The 17,910-nt window shown below is 44.3% G+C and overlaps 1 protein-coding gene across 2 annotated transcripts in view; it reads left to right on the top strand.

Moving 5' to 3' along the window:
- The window catches only part of SAMD5 (sterile alpha motif domain containing 5), a 406,625-nt gene continuing 400,356 nt past the window's right edge, over positions 11,642-17,910 (top strand). The window contains exon 1 of one of the 2 annotated variants that reach the window (XM_005659159.3): positions 11,642-12,369. In XM_005659159.3, the coding sequence (XP_005659216.1) occupies positions 11,905-12,369 (465 nt within the window). In that variant the 5' untranslated portion in view covers positions 11,642-11,904. The remainder of the gene's footprint in view (positions 12,370-17,910) is intronic. The other variant, XM_021072102.1, reaches the window with a different exon arrangement.

The following is a 17,910-nucleotide window of genomic DNA, read 5'->3' as shown; positions in this document are numbered from 1 at the left end:
TTTTATTTTTTTGGTCTTTTTAGGGCCAAAACCCACGGCATATGGAGGTTCCCAGGCAAGAGGTCAACTCAGAGCTGTAGGTGCTGCCCTACACCACAGCCACAGCAACATGGGATCTGAGCCATGTTTGTGACCTACACCACAGCTCACAGCAATGCCAGATCCTTAGCCCACTGAGCAAGGCCAGGGATCAAACCTGTGTCCTCATGGATGCTAGTCATATTCGTTTCCACTGAGCTACAATAGGAACTCCTTAATGTAGTTTAATAGACTAGAATACTGATAGATTCTTCTTTCTGCTTCTATGTTCAATCTGTTACAATATGTTGCTTTGGTTGAGATATATAAAGATGTGTTGTTGGAAGTGGAAAGATTTTAATGCCCTTTGCAGATAATTGTAGGCATTCTTCTTGGAATCTATATCAAAAGTTGACAAATGACAATTTTCTAAAGGTTATTTGCAGTGTGAAATCTAAAGCCATGTCAATGAAATGTTTCTATTGTTACATTAAATTCCATTGGTTTAATTTGCTCTTTTAAAGGATCTCTTGCCATGCATGATTTTGTGACAATATTTGGAAAATATACTGATATATGTATATCTTCCAACTGTGATTATGTTTCATTCTTTAGTACAAAGAACGCCATTGGTTACTTTTTAAAAGACTATAAGTGTTGGGAAACTGTCAAGCTCATGGTGGTAAACTCGAGTTTTCCAAAATTCAAATTTTTATTAAAAATTTCGAATATTACCACTGGCAACAGATACTATCAGTTGTATACTTGAAGTGTCAGGTTCACTTCATTTTCAAAGAATACACCTGCCAAATACTCAAATCTGAATAACCATAATTTTTCTGTCAGTTATTCTTTAAAGTGAAACGTGTGTCCAATGAAAAAAGCTGCTACTTTAGCTGGCAACTCAAATAATCATACATGTTATTTCCAAGGAGATGACCATGAGAGGCCAGTTTTCAGCATAAGTATGAAAACTTATAGGTATATTTCTCATTTTATTACCTGAAATATGTACTTTTTTAAAGTATTCAAATGTCAAGCTTTAATGCAATTAATTGTTTTTACTGGTTCACTAGGAAATTTTGAGGTGAAACTGGCTTGTCTCATCTTGCAGTATGTGTTAACAGTGAATACAGTAAATATGAGTATAAGCCATTAAGGTCTTGTTAGGTGTTGATGCCCCAGCAGTTTTGTCCCCCATTACTTCTGTACCATTATCGTAAATGTTAATACAGTGAAAAAGGCCAATAATGTTCTCATATTGCCATCAAAATTATATTAAACTCATGGTCTCCCTAAAAGCATCCTACAGAATCTTACTTTGAAAGCTACTGGTAGATATATCACTTTATTAGGGAGTTGCATTAGTGATATTCAGATCTTAATAGCTGGGATGTTTCTATATAGAAACATATCTTTATCAATGATTTTGTCCTGGGATACAGGTCACATAGAAAAAGCAGGAGAAGTACTTGGTTCACTCCCGTTATGTACCAGTTTTTAAAATAATGAAACGAAGGAGTTCCTGTTGTGGCTCAGTGGTAACAAACCTGACTAGTAACCATGAGTATGCAGGTTCTATCCCTGGCCTCGCTCAGTGGGTTAAGGATCTCTCCTTGACCCACTGTGGCTGTGGTGTAGCCAGTGGCTACAGCTCCCATTTGACCCCCTAGCCTGGGAACTTTCTTATGCCGCTGGCGCAGCCCTAAAAAGCCAAAAAATAAAATAAGATAAATAAAATTAAAGAAAATAAAAATAAAATGAAATAAAATAGAAATGATTTTCTAATATTCTCCAAAGGTTTACCAATTAGAATTTTATTAGAAGATCATAGGAACTTACGAAGTTTAAACATATGTGATGTTTTAATTCTTTCCACTTAGCATCCTAATTGATAATGTTCAAGTTATTCCAGCATTATCTGGTGGGAAATTGTTCAGGTTCGTCAGCTGTCTTTGATAGATAACTTGCCTTCTGGTACAACAATATTTTCCAGACTAATCTTGTTCATGTCCTTCCCCAAACCTGGAACTGGGAATTTTTTTTTTTTTTAAGGAAATAGTTTTTGTGGGAGATGGTATTAGAGTATTAAAGGATGGTATTAGAGGATTTAAGTGCTGGGGGGGAATCTCATTATTTATTGGGTCGATCATTTTTTTCCTAAACTTTTTTATAGACAAAGCCAAGAAAATATGTTTTTTGAAGATAAAGCACCTCATGACCTCATATTGATATCTCAAATTAAATATTAGGACTCCGGAGCTTGTTCGTTCATTTTTGAGTTTTTATTTTTAATTTATTGATCTTACAATTATATCTTCTTTCAATTGTGCCCAAAATCTTGGTCTCAGCAACACCAACAATTATTTATTTGATTTATACCCTATTATACACATAACAATCTCTGTATTTAAGCACTACTAACAACAGTCTCATTAGTAAACAAAAAGTTTATTATTTTTTACTATTGTTATTTTTTCCATTAGGCATGTGTGATCAAATTACCATTTTTAAGTCTCCTGGATAGCTCTTCTCTGAATAGTTATGTGGCTATAGGGAAAATAGGTTTATTTGTTTTGTTTCATTTCTAATCTGGTGGGTTTGCTTTTTAAAATTTAATTTTATGATTGTAAAAAGCATTTTTATGGTTCCACAGTCAAATGTACAAAACAAAATATGTTGAAAAAATTCTAGGTACTATTCCCATCCCTTCCACCCTGCGCCATCTATCTCTTTTTTTGGTAAACAGTTCTCTGATTATAAGACGTATATTCATACCTCCTCTTCCTTAAATAAAGAATAACATAGAGTACTTTTCTCCATCTTGCTTGCTTTTTTTTTTTTTTCCAACGAGTGATATATCCTGCATATCACTCCATGCTAGTATGCAGAGGAAGTGCTCATTCCTTTTAACAGTTGCCAAGTACTTCACTGTGTTGATTAATTCTAGTTTGTTCCATCAGTCCCTTATTAATGGACATTTGAGTTGGCACCAGTATTGAGCTGTTACAAAAAAAAAAAAGGGTGACAAATAGTCTTATGCATACTTAAACAATTTAAAAGAATTTTTGCTAGTATATTTTGGGATAGATTCATAGAAGTGGGAATGCTAAATTGAGGATGCATGTGGAATTTGCTGGATATTGGCAAATCCCCCTCCATAGGGGTTATGCTTGTAATTTTTTTTTCCTCATTTCTCTGCCCACGTTTCATCTACCTTGAGATGCTGGTGCTGGGATTCATCACACCACAGGTATGATTTACCAGCTGACTCCCTGTTAAGTTTTGGCAAAAATGTGCTAGAAGTAGACTGCAAGGCAGGGAAAAGAATGAGACTTGCTGCTTTCTGCTTTGTTCCCTCTTTCTGTCAGGGTCACCCCATGCAAGTTTTTTATCCAGTGACAGTTTCCAATTTTCTACACCCCTAGAACCCTCCCTAAGGTTTCAGCCCAACCAGTCAGCAACCTTCCTTAGAAATCTCATCTCTGCAGGGAGGCCTCCTTCAAACTCTTGAGGTGCCTAACACTAGCCAGACAGTGGTGCCCCTTCCTCAGAGGTCTGACCCCAGTTCCAATTCCACGGGGTCCTTCCCTTCTTTCTCTCTCTCTCTTTTTTTTTTTTTTTTTTTTGATCTTTTCTAAGGTTGCACCCACAGCATATGGAGGTTCCCAGGTTAGGGGTCTAATCTGAGCTGCAGCCGCCGGCCTACGCCAGAGCCATAGCAGCGTGGGATCTGAGCCATCCCTGCGACCTATACCACAGCTCATGGCAACGCCAGACCCTCAACCCACTGAGCAAGGCCAGGAATCGAACCCACAACCTCATGGTTCCTAGTGGGATTCTTTAACCACTGAGCCACAACGGGAACTCCTTCTTTCTAACCAGTCCGGCAGCACACCTTTCTCAGAACTCTGCCCAGCTCAGCAGGGCTCCTCCTCTAGGTTTCTATATTCTAATAATCTCATCGTCTTTCCTTTGTTTCCTCAACTTTTTTTTTCTTTTTTAGGGCCACACCTGCATCATATGGAAGTTCCTGGGCCAGGGGATGAATCTGGAGCTGCAGCTACAGGCTTATACCACAGCCAGAGCAACCCCAGATTCAAGCAGTGTCTTCGACCTACACCACAGCTCACTGGATCCTTAACCCACTAAGCGAGGCCAGGGATGGATCCTGAATCCTCATGGTTACTAGTCAGGTTCATTTCTGCTGAGCCACGACAGGGACTCTGTTTCAGTATATTTTGAATAGGTGCTTCTTTTATTTTGAGGAAGGCAGAGAATGGTTTTAGATAAATATCCATTTCCTTTTTTTTTTTTTTTTTTTCTCTTTTTTGGCCACCCTGTGGCATGTGGAGTTCCCGGGGCCAGAGATTTTATCTAAGCCACAGTTTTGGCAATGCTGGATCCTTTAACCCTCTGTAAGGAGCAGGGGATAGAACCTGTGTCCTGGTGCTGAAGAGATGCTGCTGATCTTATTGCACCACAGCAGGACCTCCATCCATTTACTTTTTTTGTTTGTTTGTTTTTGTTTTTGTTTTTGTTTTTTTGCTATTTCTTAGGCTGCTCCCGCAGCATGTGGAGGTTCCCAGCCTAGGGGTCCAATCGGAGCTGTAGCCACCGGCCTACGCCAGAGCCACAGCAACACGGGATCCGAGCCGCGTCTGCGACCTACACCACAGCTCACGGCAATGCCGGACCCTTAACCTACTGAGCAAGGGCAGGGACCGAACCCCTCAACCTCATGGTTCCTAGTCGGATTCGTTAACCACTGCGCCACGACAGGAACTCCCATTTACATTTTTATTGCAACTCTGGCCAATTTTCCCATCTATCGCCTTTTTACCTTCTATTTTTAAAATAGAAAGCTTTCTTTTATTTTTTTTAAAGCAACCTAAATGTCCATCAACAGAGGAATTGATAAAGAAGATGTGGTACATATATACAAATGAATATTACTTGGCCATAAAAAAAGAGTGAAATGATGCCAACTGCAGCAGTGTGGATGGACCTAGAGATTATCATACTAAGTGAAGTTAGTCACACAGTGAAAGCTGAGCATCATATGATATCAATTGTATGTGGAATCTTAAAAAAAAAAGGATACAAATGAATTTATTTGCAGAACAGAAACAGACTCACAGACTTTGAAAACAAACCTATGGTTACCAAAGGGGACAGGTGATGGGGGAGGGGGATGAACTGGGGGTTTGGGATTGGCATATGCACACTGAGGTATATGGACTGATTGGCTGACAGGGACCTGCTGTATTATTGCACAGGGAACTCTATCCAATATTCTGTGATAATCTATAAGTGAAAAGAATCCAAAAGAGAATGGATGTGTGTACATGTATAACTGAATCACTTTGTTGTATAGCAGAAATTATCACATTTTAAATCAACTATGCTTCAATAAAACTTTAAAAAAATGAAAAATACATTTTTTTGTATTAGCTTTTCCAATCCTTTATAGCCATATAAATTCAAAGTATTTTCCCACAAGGGATCATCATTTGTCTTTTTATTTGGCTCATGGCAGTTTAATTTTTAATTTTTATTTTATTTGTTGGCCTTGCAAATGTTGTTATATTTATGTAACCAAAGGTATCATTCTTTTTTCCCATTGCTTCTGGAGACAGATTCAAAATTAAGGAAGGTTTCCCTACTCTTAGATTACAGAGGAATATACCCATGTTTTCTTTTAATATGTGTATTGTTTCACCTTCGTCTTTAAATTTCTGCTCCATTTGGAGTTTGTTCTGATGTACTATAAGGAACATATCATTTATATTTTCTTTCTGGGCAGGTCCCTGAAGACCCTGTTCTCCTTCGTCATGACACCAGCAAGTCCTCTGAGGTCAGGACACACTGGTGGAGAGCATGCCACGAAGACCATCGTCATGGCCAAGTTGGGGGGGTCTGGGCTCCTTCAAACAAGATAGCTAAACAACCCCAAGAGTCTGAAATTTGGCTTTGGTGAAACTGGTAAGCAGCAAGTGCTGAAGCTGTATTTAAAACACTTAGTATCCCCAGGTTTGTTAGCACAGCTTTGCTGGTCTAAAGAGCTGGTGCTGCACTCAGATGGAATGTTAACACGCCCATAAACGAGGTCTGTGTTTGCACATGTCTATCAAAAGCAACCTCAAAGATCAGAGACCATTTCAAAACTGTGAAGACATCCACCTGCCTCTTTCTTAAAGCTGGAAAAGGAACAGGGTCTGAACTTTCCAAAGGGGCCTCAATTATGTGCAGGTGTCCTGTAAATTAAGGGTTCAAGAGTTTTAGAGTATATGTTCCAATTGCTAATTTAGACCAATTAAGAAAGAACAAAGACTCGAAAACAAACACATAAAATTACTTTGTCTCAAAAGAGACTACCAATAGCATCCTATACATGGGAAGCCAAATAGATCTCAGGAAGCAGCCTCACTGAATCAGCTACCATCACTTCTAAATGGAAATAAACTGTTAGATGGAAACAACTAGTATTTTTTTTCTATTTTGACACTTGTGCATAAATTGAGTGATTTCATTGGTGTGATTAGATAAATAACACTTGTTTGAAATAACTTTGATGGATGTCATTTCACTTGTGTGAGATTATATAACCTAATTTTTAGGTGGTAAATTTTGCTGATTTAGAATTTAAAAAAAAGGTTAGAGTTCCCTAGTGGCCTAGTGGTTAAGGATTTGATGTTGTCACTGCTCTATTAAAAACAAACAAACAAAATTCCTCCTAGGACCTGCTTATCACTCAATAAAATACTTCACCTATCATCTTTACCTCGGGAAACACTGGACTACTCTTTCCCTCCTCTTTTTGAGTGCTTTTAGAAATACAGAATATTCTGGGCTTACCAGAGGTAAGAGGATAAGATTTTTTTAATGGTTCTCATTTTATTGTCTATCACTATTAGTCTCTTGCTTGGCTCTTTCTGTTAGTGATCTCCAGGTCTCTGACTTTTTGAACTTTTTTTTTTTTTTTTTTACCCTTTGTTTCTTCCTTAAAGAAAGAAAGGCCTGTTATACTAGTAATGAATAATCTAATGGAATCCTGCTGCTACTCCCTACTGCTCCGTGTCTCTCCTTCTTTCATATATGTGTTGTCACACGCAAGTATAATGTATACAGTGCAGACATATTAACAAATGCCCCCGCCCAGTCTGCCTCCAATTAAGTTGCCAACCCAACGCCTGACTTCCAGCCACCGGAGAACAGATTGCCTGTTACATCACTCAAGTCCATTATTCTCCTTTCTTCCTGTGGCACACGCTCCTTCTAGATGCTTTTTAGCTCATGGTTTAAACAGAGGCAAGACATACTCTGCATTTCAAGATTAATATCATATACCCTTGACTTTTACAAGCCTAGACACCCTGGGGACTGACGTTTAACAGATGTTAATGGAATTTAATTTTTACACGCCCTTTGTGCGAATATTTATCTTCAAAGTAAAATAGTATGAAACCTTAGGAAGCACCAAGAAAATTTCAAGACAAATTATACTTCACTCTAGATCCTTAAGTCAAGTTACAGAGTCTGAGCAAAGTAGAAAAGCTGTCTTTTGATATTTAGAATTTAAAATTTGAATATAATTATCATTAATTTATTACACTATTATTAACAGGCATTTTGCCACAGTTATTACCATTACGGAACAGTTCTAAAATAATTTGTCTTCAGTCTATTTTCTCATTGATTTTCATTAGGCAAGGAGTCCCTTCTGTGAGGAAAAAAAAATCTGGCCCCAAATATACTAAATAATAATCAGCATGATAAATGTTTTAAACATTTTTATAAAAAGAAAAAACCTCTAATAAAGCAATACCACTTGAAAATACTTGTAAAATTATAGATACTCAACAATGTGTGTTGAGTAAATTAATTTCATGTTCTACGGCTGTGCCTAGAAGCATAATAGCCACTTGTTTTATTATTTTTTTTCAAGTACCCTTTTGTCTGGATGTAAATTAATTTAATTACAAATTTTGGCCAATGTAATAATTCATGGAATTTGAATAATTAAAGATAGAAGAAAATATCTCCTTGGTAATCTTCCTAATTCGTGAATTCACACACCAAAAAAAACTGTTGGTTTATTCTCTACATATTTAGAATGTTGAAATCTCTCCAGTTCCAATTAATGAAGAAAAACTCTTCTCTTTTTGCTTCAGTGGCTGGCACTGAAGTGCCTACTTAATAAACATTTGATGAGTAAATGAATGATTTTGACAGTAGCCAGGCGCTTACAGCAAAAATGAGGTAATGCAGTGCATTGTGAAGAGCATGTGTGGAAACAGAACTGGGTTCTTGTCCTAGATCTGTCACAAACTAGCAGTGTGACCTTAGGTAAGTAACTTGACCTTCCTGAACCTCAGCTTCTTTCATGGAAATGTGAATACTTGAGGTGACCTTGAATGGCCTTCTGGCTCCAGAATACTACAGTTCTAAATCTTAAAACTGGCTGTTTTACTTTGGGCCTTAGCCTTGTGTCTCTACCCCCTGTTTAGCCTAGAAAACTTCTGTATTTGAGATTACATGTAGTTGACTCTGGAACTAACTATAGTAAGAGGTTCAATATGCTAAGGCAAGCAGTAGAAATACAGTAGCCTTGAGGGCTCACACATAAAGACTAGAGCAAGTGTAAGAGACAAGAGAAGTGGAAGGCATGTCCGCAGAGTGTCTCCAGGTAAAGTATTTAGTTCAGACTGGAAAGTCTCCAGAAGACAGTAGGTTTTCTCTAGAGGTAGCAGTAAGTTTTATTTATGACTGATTAACAACTGATTAATTTATAAAAGGCTTCCCTTCCAAAGAGAGCACCAGGATGTTTTATTTCCTAATTGGATAGTGACTCTGAACATAAATAAAGGGAGAATCACTGCCGCCTGTTGGGCAGACGCTCTGACATGGCAGGTTTGTTCTTGTCTCTGCCCTGATTCACTGTATGACCTTGGGCAAGTAATCTATCTTCCCCCAAACCAGTTTCCTTAATTATAAAAGGGAAATAAAAATACTTGCTGCCCGCCACCGAGGATTAATAAGCAAGGTGAATGGCTTCAAGCTCCCAGAGGGGAAAAGGCTGTATATAAGCAAGCAAAGAACGCTGGAAACACTGTTGGACTTATCACATAACTGGGGAAAGAAAAAAACCACATCTGTAAAACTCTGGAGCTTTCGGTTCCCAGTCTACAAACAAAAAGCACTCCCCTTTTACAACCAGCCCATTTTTTCTTTTTTTTTTCCCCTGCATGTTACCCAAAATACACCGGAGACCAGGAAGTTTCCTTGGCTGGAAGACAGGCACTGAGTTTATTCCATGAACGGTGACATCTTGAGGGGCAAATTGGTGTTTTGGTGCCTCAAACTATTCGGTAAGATAATGGGTGACTTGCCATCTATAAAGAGATATGTGTCGATGTCTGGCATATAATATGTTTCAAATAAATATCTGCTATAACTTCTGTTTTTGGCAGCATAATTCAAACTGCTGGAATATTTTCCTACTAAAAGTCAAAGGTCCCTATGAAACAGTGTCGGGGTACAAAGGAAAACCTGATGTAAACATATTTTACAAGGGGGCGGGGAAACTAATACAAAGCCTCGAAGCTCACTCACTTGGCGGAATAAGCCGTGGGGCCGGGTGGAGGTGGCGGCAGAGGGAGTGGGTGGCAGAATTGAGCAATGCCTTACAATTCGGCTGCACGATCGCAAGGGGGCACTGTGAGCCTGCTTTGGCGAGGGAGAGGCGGTGAGCAGCGCTGGGTGGAAAAGGCTTGTTGCTTCCAGCACCCAAGCGCGCTGTAGAAACACAACCCAGCCGGGTCAGAGACCCTAGCTCGAGCTCCCGCAGGGGTGACCCGGGTAATCCAGCAGGGGTGAGGGGCGGGCTACACGTAGCCTCACAGCTCTTTGTATTAGACTCCCGCCACCACCGCCCCCCATCCTCCACCAGTTTTGATCTTGGCAGGTCCTTCCTGGTAACTGTTCTTAATATGGGATCCTGGAGTCCTGGGGCTTAGGGACCCAGATCACCCTCTCCCCAGCCTCTCCTCCCACCCCGCAACTATAGGGAATTCTTTGGGCGCACCTAGATCAGTGGTTTTCTCGGCTAAAAGAGCCAAAGTTGTCATCTGATTCTTTAAGGGGGTCTGCGTCCCCAAAGGAGTTAATCTCTTTTGATTTAGGAAAAAAGCATCTCCCTCCCCGTCCAACGCACAGGTCTGGAAACGACCTCGAAATCACGGTTGTCCACCTCCAAGGTCGGGGCTAGCGGTTGGCACGCCCCACGGGGACTCCTGGAAAAGTGTCCAGTTCAGGTCCTGAAATGGCTCAGGTGCAAAGTAGAATAGCACTTTCGAGAAAAGAGAGGAGAAGTGAACTTGCCAAACCGAGTACCTAGCCCCAAATCCCTTAAGCTCAAGAAGAGATCAACGCTTAAGGAAACTCAGGCGAGGTACTCGGGCTGTTCCACCTGCTGCTCGGGTCCCCACCCCACGGTTTGTTCAGGCATTGGGCAGCAAGTGGGGAAACTCCGGTGGATTTTGTTCTTCCCTAGAGAGAAAGTGCCACGGGCGGAGATTTCCATGTGTCTCCTTCAACCAGAGCTGGGTGGTGGTAAATCGATGTCCACGCGATCCCTGGGCAGGAAACGTGAGCTCCTCTCCCTAGGTTCCAGGACTGGATGCCTCCAAGTGTCCCTGAGGGGCATAGCCACCCGGGCAGGTCTGGCGGAATGCTGGGTGGTGGTAGTGGGAACCGGAAGGAAAGCACAGTGGAGACGAGGGTGAGAGGATCCGGAAGAAAGTCGGGTGGGGGACCATATGGAATGCACCAGCCGAGGGGAGAATATAACCCATCCCAAACTTCTGCAGATCCCCGGGTCTGGGAAGGAAGAGTCAGATAGAAGCACCAGCCTCTCCGGCCGCCCAAGGTGCCCAGCTGCAGCGAGGAGGGGCCGCACGCAGCGCGGGCTGGAAACGGGCGGTCCCCGCGTTGTGCCCACCCGCCAAGCCAAAGCGCCGCTGCTCCGAGCGCTGAGCTGCGGTCCTTGGGAGAAGTCAGACCGCTGGGCTCCGGCCTGCGGGCGGGATCCGAGGAAGGGGGATCCAACGCAGATCAGGAAAAGAGGAGAACTTAACCTCACAGCCTCACCTAGCCTGGGGGAGTGCTCTTGGGCCCGCGAGCGTGCAGACTGGAGACAGAGAGGCTCTGGAAGAAGTGAGCTCCGAGATTTCCACCAGCTAGAGAAAGCCGATGGAAAAAAAAAATGTAAAAAGCAATCCAAGACGGCTAGCAGTTTGGAAGACACCCCCTCCCCGCTAGGAGGACGACAGTGACTCGGGAAGACGAGGCGCTCCCGGGCGGCCGCGGGTCTGCGCCGAGGAGCCGCCCCCCCCGGCGTGGGGCGCGCACCTGCAGCGGCCAGGAACTGAGATGCGGGGCGCGGCCCCGGGACAGTCCCGGCTGTGGAAAGTACGGGGCAGCGTAAAGCTGCGCTGACCCCAGCGGGTCCGAGGGGTGTGCCCGGGCCCCGCCCGCCTCCGCCCCCTCGCGCGCCCGCGGCGCGCCCCTCCCCGCGGCGGCGGCGGCGGCGGCGGCAGCGGCGGCGAATCCAGGGGCGGCGCGGAGCGGAGCGGCTCGCCCAGCCAACAGTGCCTGCGAGCTCCAGGCTGCTTGGGGAATTCACTTTACCGCTTTGCAGCTTCTCCCTCCTCAGGCTTCTTCTGATGGCTTTCTGTCTCCGGCCCTGTCCTTTTCTTTAAAAGGAAAACTTTACTGAGATTTCTTTTTCCCCTTGGAGGAGAGGATTAAAAGTTCTCAGAACTGGTGCAGCCAGTGCCTCTCGGGCGCTGGGAGGGTGTTTGCCGGTGGGGTTCCAGTTCCACCATGTGCACCAACATAGTTTACGAGTGGCTGAAAGCGCTGCAGCTCCCGCAGTACGCGGAGTCCTTCGTGGATAACGGCTATGATGACCTGGAGGTGTGCAAGCAGATCGGGGACCCGGACCTGGACGCCATCGGGGTGCTGGCGCCCGCGCACCGCCGCCGCATCCTGGAAGCCGTGCGCCGGCTGCGGGAGCAGGACGCTGCTGCCGCCGGCCTCTATTTCACGCTAGAGCCGCAGCCGCCGCCGGTGCCTCCCGGGCCACCCGCGGTCTCCGTCCCCACCCGCCGCCGGGGGGAGCCCTGCAGCGGCCCGACCCAGGGCCCCCGCGGGGACCCGCGCAGCCAGACGACCGCCCCTCGCGGCAGGGAGCTGGTGAGCTACCCCAAACTGAAGCTGAAGATCATGATCAGGGACAAACTCGTCCGGGACGGCATCCACCTGAGCAAGCCCCCGTACTCCCGCAAGGTATGGAGGCGCCGCCCGGGCGTGGCGGGGCGGGCGGCGGGAGGGGACGTGGCCCAGCCGCCTCTGCCCAGGCTTGGCAGCCCGTTCGGGAGATGCCGGGGAGGCGAGGATGCTAATGGGTGTTTGGGATTCTCTTCTGTGTTCCTTCTGTGTTCGCTCTTTATTCCTTCCTTCCTGGTGTCACCAGCGGTTAGGACATCATCCCTCACCCAGGTGTTAATTCTAAACTAGGACCTAGTCCCTGCGTAGTTTCCCTCGGGAGCTGGACGCGCGGTGACTCTTCAGGGGCACAGGACAGTGCTTGACGCCCTTCGTGGTCGCGTTCGGGTCTGAGAGGTACCAGAAGAATGCTTAATACCCATATTGTTTTCGACCTTTCTCTTTCTCGTCCTTTACCTTACCTTTTTGAGACGCTCCCGAGGGAAACTGGCAAACTCTTTTCTTTATAGAGTGGGAAATGATGCCCTGTTGCTCTCAATTCCATCAAGTCGAATCCCAGCACTGCTGCAGATTTGAAACGTGAACCACTGACATGAACAGTCTAGGGGAAAAGTTAACAAAACACAAGTCAGGCCACTTGGGATAAGTTCCTTCAGCTGCAGCCTAGGGAGGTAATGAGTGCTAAGGACATTGGAGAAAATGGAGCCACTGAGCGTGCAGCAGCCGAGTTCTGTGCTGGAACACCAGTTTGGTTGGTTATTAATCCAGATGAGATAAAGTAGGTACAGCTGTGACCTAGAAAGGCTGAGTGGATGTGTATATGGGAGGGGAGGGCAGAACCCTAGGAAGTGAGGTTTTCGGGTGCCGGTGAGGAATTCCCTGGAGAGGGAGCCTCTTTCCCTGAGCGGGGACGTTATGGCAGTGAGGAAGGCTGAACTGTGGATTTGGGTGTGTAATAATTAACTGCGCTGTCTTAATTCTTACAAGAGCTCAGCCTCCGGCTGAGTCTGTTCACTTCAGGCTTCTGCCGCCAGCCAGGTAGAAGGTCCTGACTTGAAAAGGAGAACAGCACAGGTTATCCTCAAGCCTGCCTGGAGTTACCCAGGAAAAGGTGCATTTCATCTCCAAGAAATGGGGACTTGGAGAAGCCAGGGGAGGATGAAGATGAGGATGCTGCAGCTGGCAAGGAGTAAACACCGCACCTGAACAGGGACATGTGGATAATCCAAATGCTGTGTGTTTGTCTTGGGCACTAGGCATTGCTTTACAGTCTGAAGTGAAGGTCCTGATGCCCTGATTTAAGGAGGCTCAAGAGAAAGCTTTGTAAAAAGTAGATAACAATATCTAGGGAGGACAGGGCTAGAAGATTTAATATTGTCCATATGTTATCTTGTCAGACAGGCAATTCAGATAACCTGCCAAAGAGTATGAATTGGTTTTATCTAAAACAAACTATATAAAAAGGGTGGGTCTGGAGGACAGTCTGCCCCAAATTAAACACGTGTGCCAGTTAGCCGCTCTGACCGTGTTTCTGATCTGTGCCCCAAACAAGGCAATGGAGGGGAGAACATAGTTTTCCCAGGCGGGTGGAATGAGAGCTAGGTGAAGTGCAGTGTGTATGTAGTGACTTTGACCACCAGTGTGAAATCAAGGCTCCTTCCTGGAGATAGCAGCTCCAAGGAGTTCAAAGCCAGCCAGACTTTCCTGATGACATCCCAGGAAGTGCGATGGGCTTCAGCTAAGAGAGTGTGAGCACCTGGGTACAGGTGAGGGCACAAGTCCAGTCCTGGCCAGAGAGGGGCGCAGAGATAAGTTAGTAGCACTACGGTTTGCTTATTCCCCAGGAGAGGAGCTGAGGACTAGGCTGGGAGGACATAGGGCAGGGTGTGGAATGGGGGTGATGGGTAGGAAGGGACATACTTTGGTTCTGAGACTTAATAAGACAGGCCTAGAGATCAAACTTAGAAGCTGAAGAGGATAAGTGGAAGTGGATTCTAACCACACGGATGTGTGGGCATATAGGCTTTGGGCTCTGCCCTCCTGCCTACATCAGTGTGTGATGTGGTAGTGCATTTGCCTTAGTGCAGTTTGTTGAAGAAAATTTCAGCTTGCGTTGTGATACTATTTACTTTCCATGTAAATAATGATTTCTGTCACCGTTTCTATAAATCCCATAACAGTAATGCTAGATAATAAAGATATACCCCTATTCAGTTTCTATGTATATATCATTCTCTTTCTTGAACCGATGAAGGAGTAAAATGGGGCCAGAAGTGTTTTTATACCTTCTTCGTTGATGCTCTAATGGGGGACAAAAACATGGAGCTGATAAATTTAATTGTAAAAAAGTTCTGTTACCAAATATATTCCCCTATTTTTTACAAGTTAAACACACACTGAAATAGAAACTAAAGTGTAATTCATGTACCCAAACTGAGCAGGAACGGTGTATAGTGCCAGGTCACCTCCGTGGGTCATTGTAACTTTGTTGCTTATATGTGCATTGCCTTGGAAGTTTTGGGTTTTAAATTATTTACAATGTTTTCCAACATAGCTTGTTTCTTTGCAGACAATATGAGGACTTCATTAAAATGTGATCCATGTTGTAATTTCTCCAGATTCTTTGGCTCTGTCATGATCAGCTCACATAGTGTTTGGTTATGTATGTTCGGAATTCTGCTTGTTAGAACCGGCTCACTTCTCCTTAGACTTGGCATGGTCGATCCTTGTAGTCATTTGTACTTTGGTGAGAATATTAGATGGTTTGAAAGCAGATTTTACCAAGGGTGATGGAGGCAGAGATAGTGAATCTTTCCAGAGGAAAGTACGTTGAGGAATTTCCCCCAAGAATTACTTGAAAGGACTGTAGGATTTTGTGGGATTAGCCCCAGTAACAGTCAGTCTTACCAGGGGCTGTGCTGCCGTGCTGTGTTCATCAAATCTTATCAACATTTGCCACTTTCCTCTTTTAGATGAGTTAAAATATATGAAAAATAAGTTCCTCTTTATTTTCCAAAGGCAGTCTGGCTTTGGGAAACCAGGAGCTTGGTAAGAACACTGCTTAAAATTGAAAAACACTGCAAGAGTCCCCCTTCTGCCCTGTCCTTAGCTTCTCCGACTGCTGTGATTTTTACCTTAATGAAATAGGGATATGTTTTCACGAAGTAAGGATGAGGTAAACTTTGTGTCCATGATTTCAGTACTTTACCAAGTCTCTCTATGCCAAGGCTCTGCCAAACTCTGGCTTACTGTGATTGCCTTCGAAGGAACTCAGGTGGGGAAGATACCAAATGGAAGCAACAGTGATGCAGTGTGATGATTGCTTTGAGGGGAAGGACATGATGCCATGAACAGGTGCATCCAGCCTGGTTGGTGGGGAGGTGGGATCATGGCAGGCTTTCCAGAACTGGTCTTTGGTTTGAGAACTGAAGGATAGAGGTTAGCCTGGAGTATAGAGTGTCTGTGGGGAATGAGTGTTCTAGACAAGAGAGAGCGGCCTGTGTGCAAAGGCCAGAAAGGGAAGCAGTGCAGCATGCATCGGTGCAGCAGGAATTTAAAGAAATTCAGTCTGGCTGGAACACAGAATGCTTGGAAGAAGTGGCAAGGGATGGAGGGAAAGGCTGGGGTTGGTCCTGGGTGGCCTGGAAGTCAGATTTAGGAGTTGGAGTAGATCTTGAGAGGGGAACTCTTGATGGAGCCTGACCAGAGATTGAGTAAATGATTAGGATGTGGTTGCAGCATCAGGAGAGATTTGCTGGCAGCCTGGACTGTGTGGTGACAGTGAGCAAGGAGCCGTGGGAGTGCCTGAGAGTAGAACTGCCAGAACTGGGTGATTGTTTGGATGACAGGGCTGAAAGAGAAGAGGGGGATGTAGATTTCTGGTTTAGGATTTCGATGCCATTTCCTGAGTAGGGGACCCAGGAGAAGAGCAAGTTTGGAAACAAAGATGTTGCCTTCAAGCTTAAACATACTGAGCGTCTGATGCTGGTGCCATGTTTGAACCTCCTTGTCTAATTGGCAGTTGGAAGTATGACTGCGGAGCAGAGGAGAGATCCTGGGGTCAGAGATACAGGTTTGCGAGTTGTCTGCACATTGATGCTGTGCACAGAATTGCACTGTAGAGGGAGAAGGTAGACAGGACGAGGACAGAACTCTGGGGAATGCCAGGGTTTAGGAGATGGGCAGAGGACGGAGAACCTTCCAGGGAGGCAGAAAGGGGGAGTCAGTGGAAGCTATAATGTTTTAAGGAGGAGGGACTGGTCAGGATGTCAGAGAGTAGCCAAGCAGGGCAAGAATCCAGTGTGTCCAAGGGAAGTAGCAGCCAGACCAGTGGGGACCCCGGAAATAGATGCAGGTGTTGTGATCAATGAGAAGACGAGGAGATAGGGAGCACAGGTGCCTCTTTTTTTTTTTTTTTTTTGAGATAATTTTTTTAAAGAGTAGGTTTGGGTTCAAAGCAGAGTTGAGAGGACAGTACAGAGATTTCCTCTACCCCCCTGCGCCCCACATAGGAAGTCTCCCTGTTATCAGATCCTACCAGAGTGGTGCATTTGTTACAATGGATGAACCTACATCGATACATTATAACCTCCTAAAGTTCACAGTTTACATTAGGGATCATTCTTGGTGTCCATTCCTGGCTTTGTATAAGGAATGCCATGTAGCCAGCATTACAGCAACCTAATGATTTTTTGCTGTCTCCATAGTTTAGTCTTTTCTGAAACATGGCATAGTTGGAGTTCTGTATAATATGTAACCATTTCAGATTGGCTTCTTTCCCTTAGTAATGTGCATTTATGGTTCCTCTGTGTCTTTTCATGGCGTGATATCTCCTTTCTTTTCAGCGCTGAGTAATATTCCACTGTCTGGATGTGGGACAGACCACTTTTTAATGAAGTTGGACTGAGAAGTTAGAACTAAAGCTACAGCTGGAGGCTGGAGGAAGAAGGGAAAATTTGAGTCAAGGGAAGAGTTTTGTGTGCGGTTTTTTTTTTTTTTTTTTTTTTTTTTTGGATGAGAGAAGCTGTAGCACGCCTAAGTGTTGGTGGGAGGGAGCCAGAGAGAGGGAGCTGAGGAAAATATGGGAGAAGGGAGATGGCCCAAGAGATCCAGCAGGTGGGTGGGAATTGTGTCTAGAACATTGGGAGGAAAAGGTAGACTCCCTTCTGGTGGGAGGAGAGTGCCTTCTCCATGGTAGAGGGGGGGAGAGGAAGCATGGGTGAGGAGCCTGGAAGCTTGTGGGGGTGACATTTGTGAACACCCTCATTCCTCTGTTTGCTCACATGATACGGTGAGGGGAGATGGAGAGATTAGAGGTTTCTGGAGAACATTGTGTTAATAGACAAATATTAGGTATTATGAATCTGGTGTTTATAGCTAGGTCTAAATACAGACATTATACAATAATACTTATAGGACGTATGTAACTATACATGAGTAGGAAGTACCTTCACCATTCATGTATTTGTGCTGCTGATCGCAAGCTATGCGTGATGTTTGCTGAGTACTGTTAAGTTCGGCAGTGCTTAGGTGTGTGGCTTGCGGTAGATGTGGATGGTCTGGGGCTGTAAGAGTATTCTGTTTCCTGGCAGAATTGGGAAA

The sequence above is a fragment of the Sus scrofa genome, chromosome 1, assembly GCF_000003025.6.
Source record: "Sus scrofa isolate TJ Tabasco breed Duroc chromosome 1, Sscrofa11.1, whole genome shotgun sequence".
NCBI lineage: Eukaryota > Metazoa > Chordata > Mammalia > Artiodactyla > Suidae > Sus > Sus scrofa.
The sequence above is the reverse complement of the archived record's forward strand: the minus strand, read 5'-3'. Positions and strand labels throughout refer to the sequence as shown.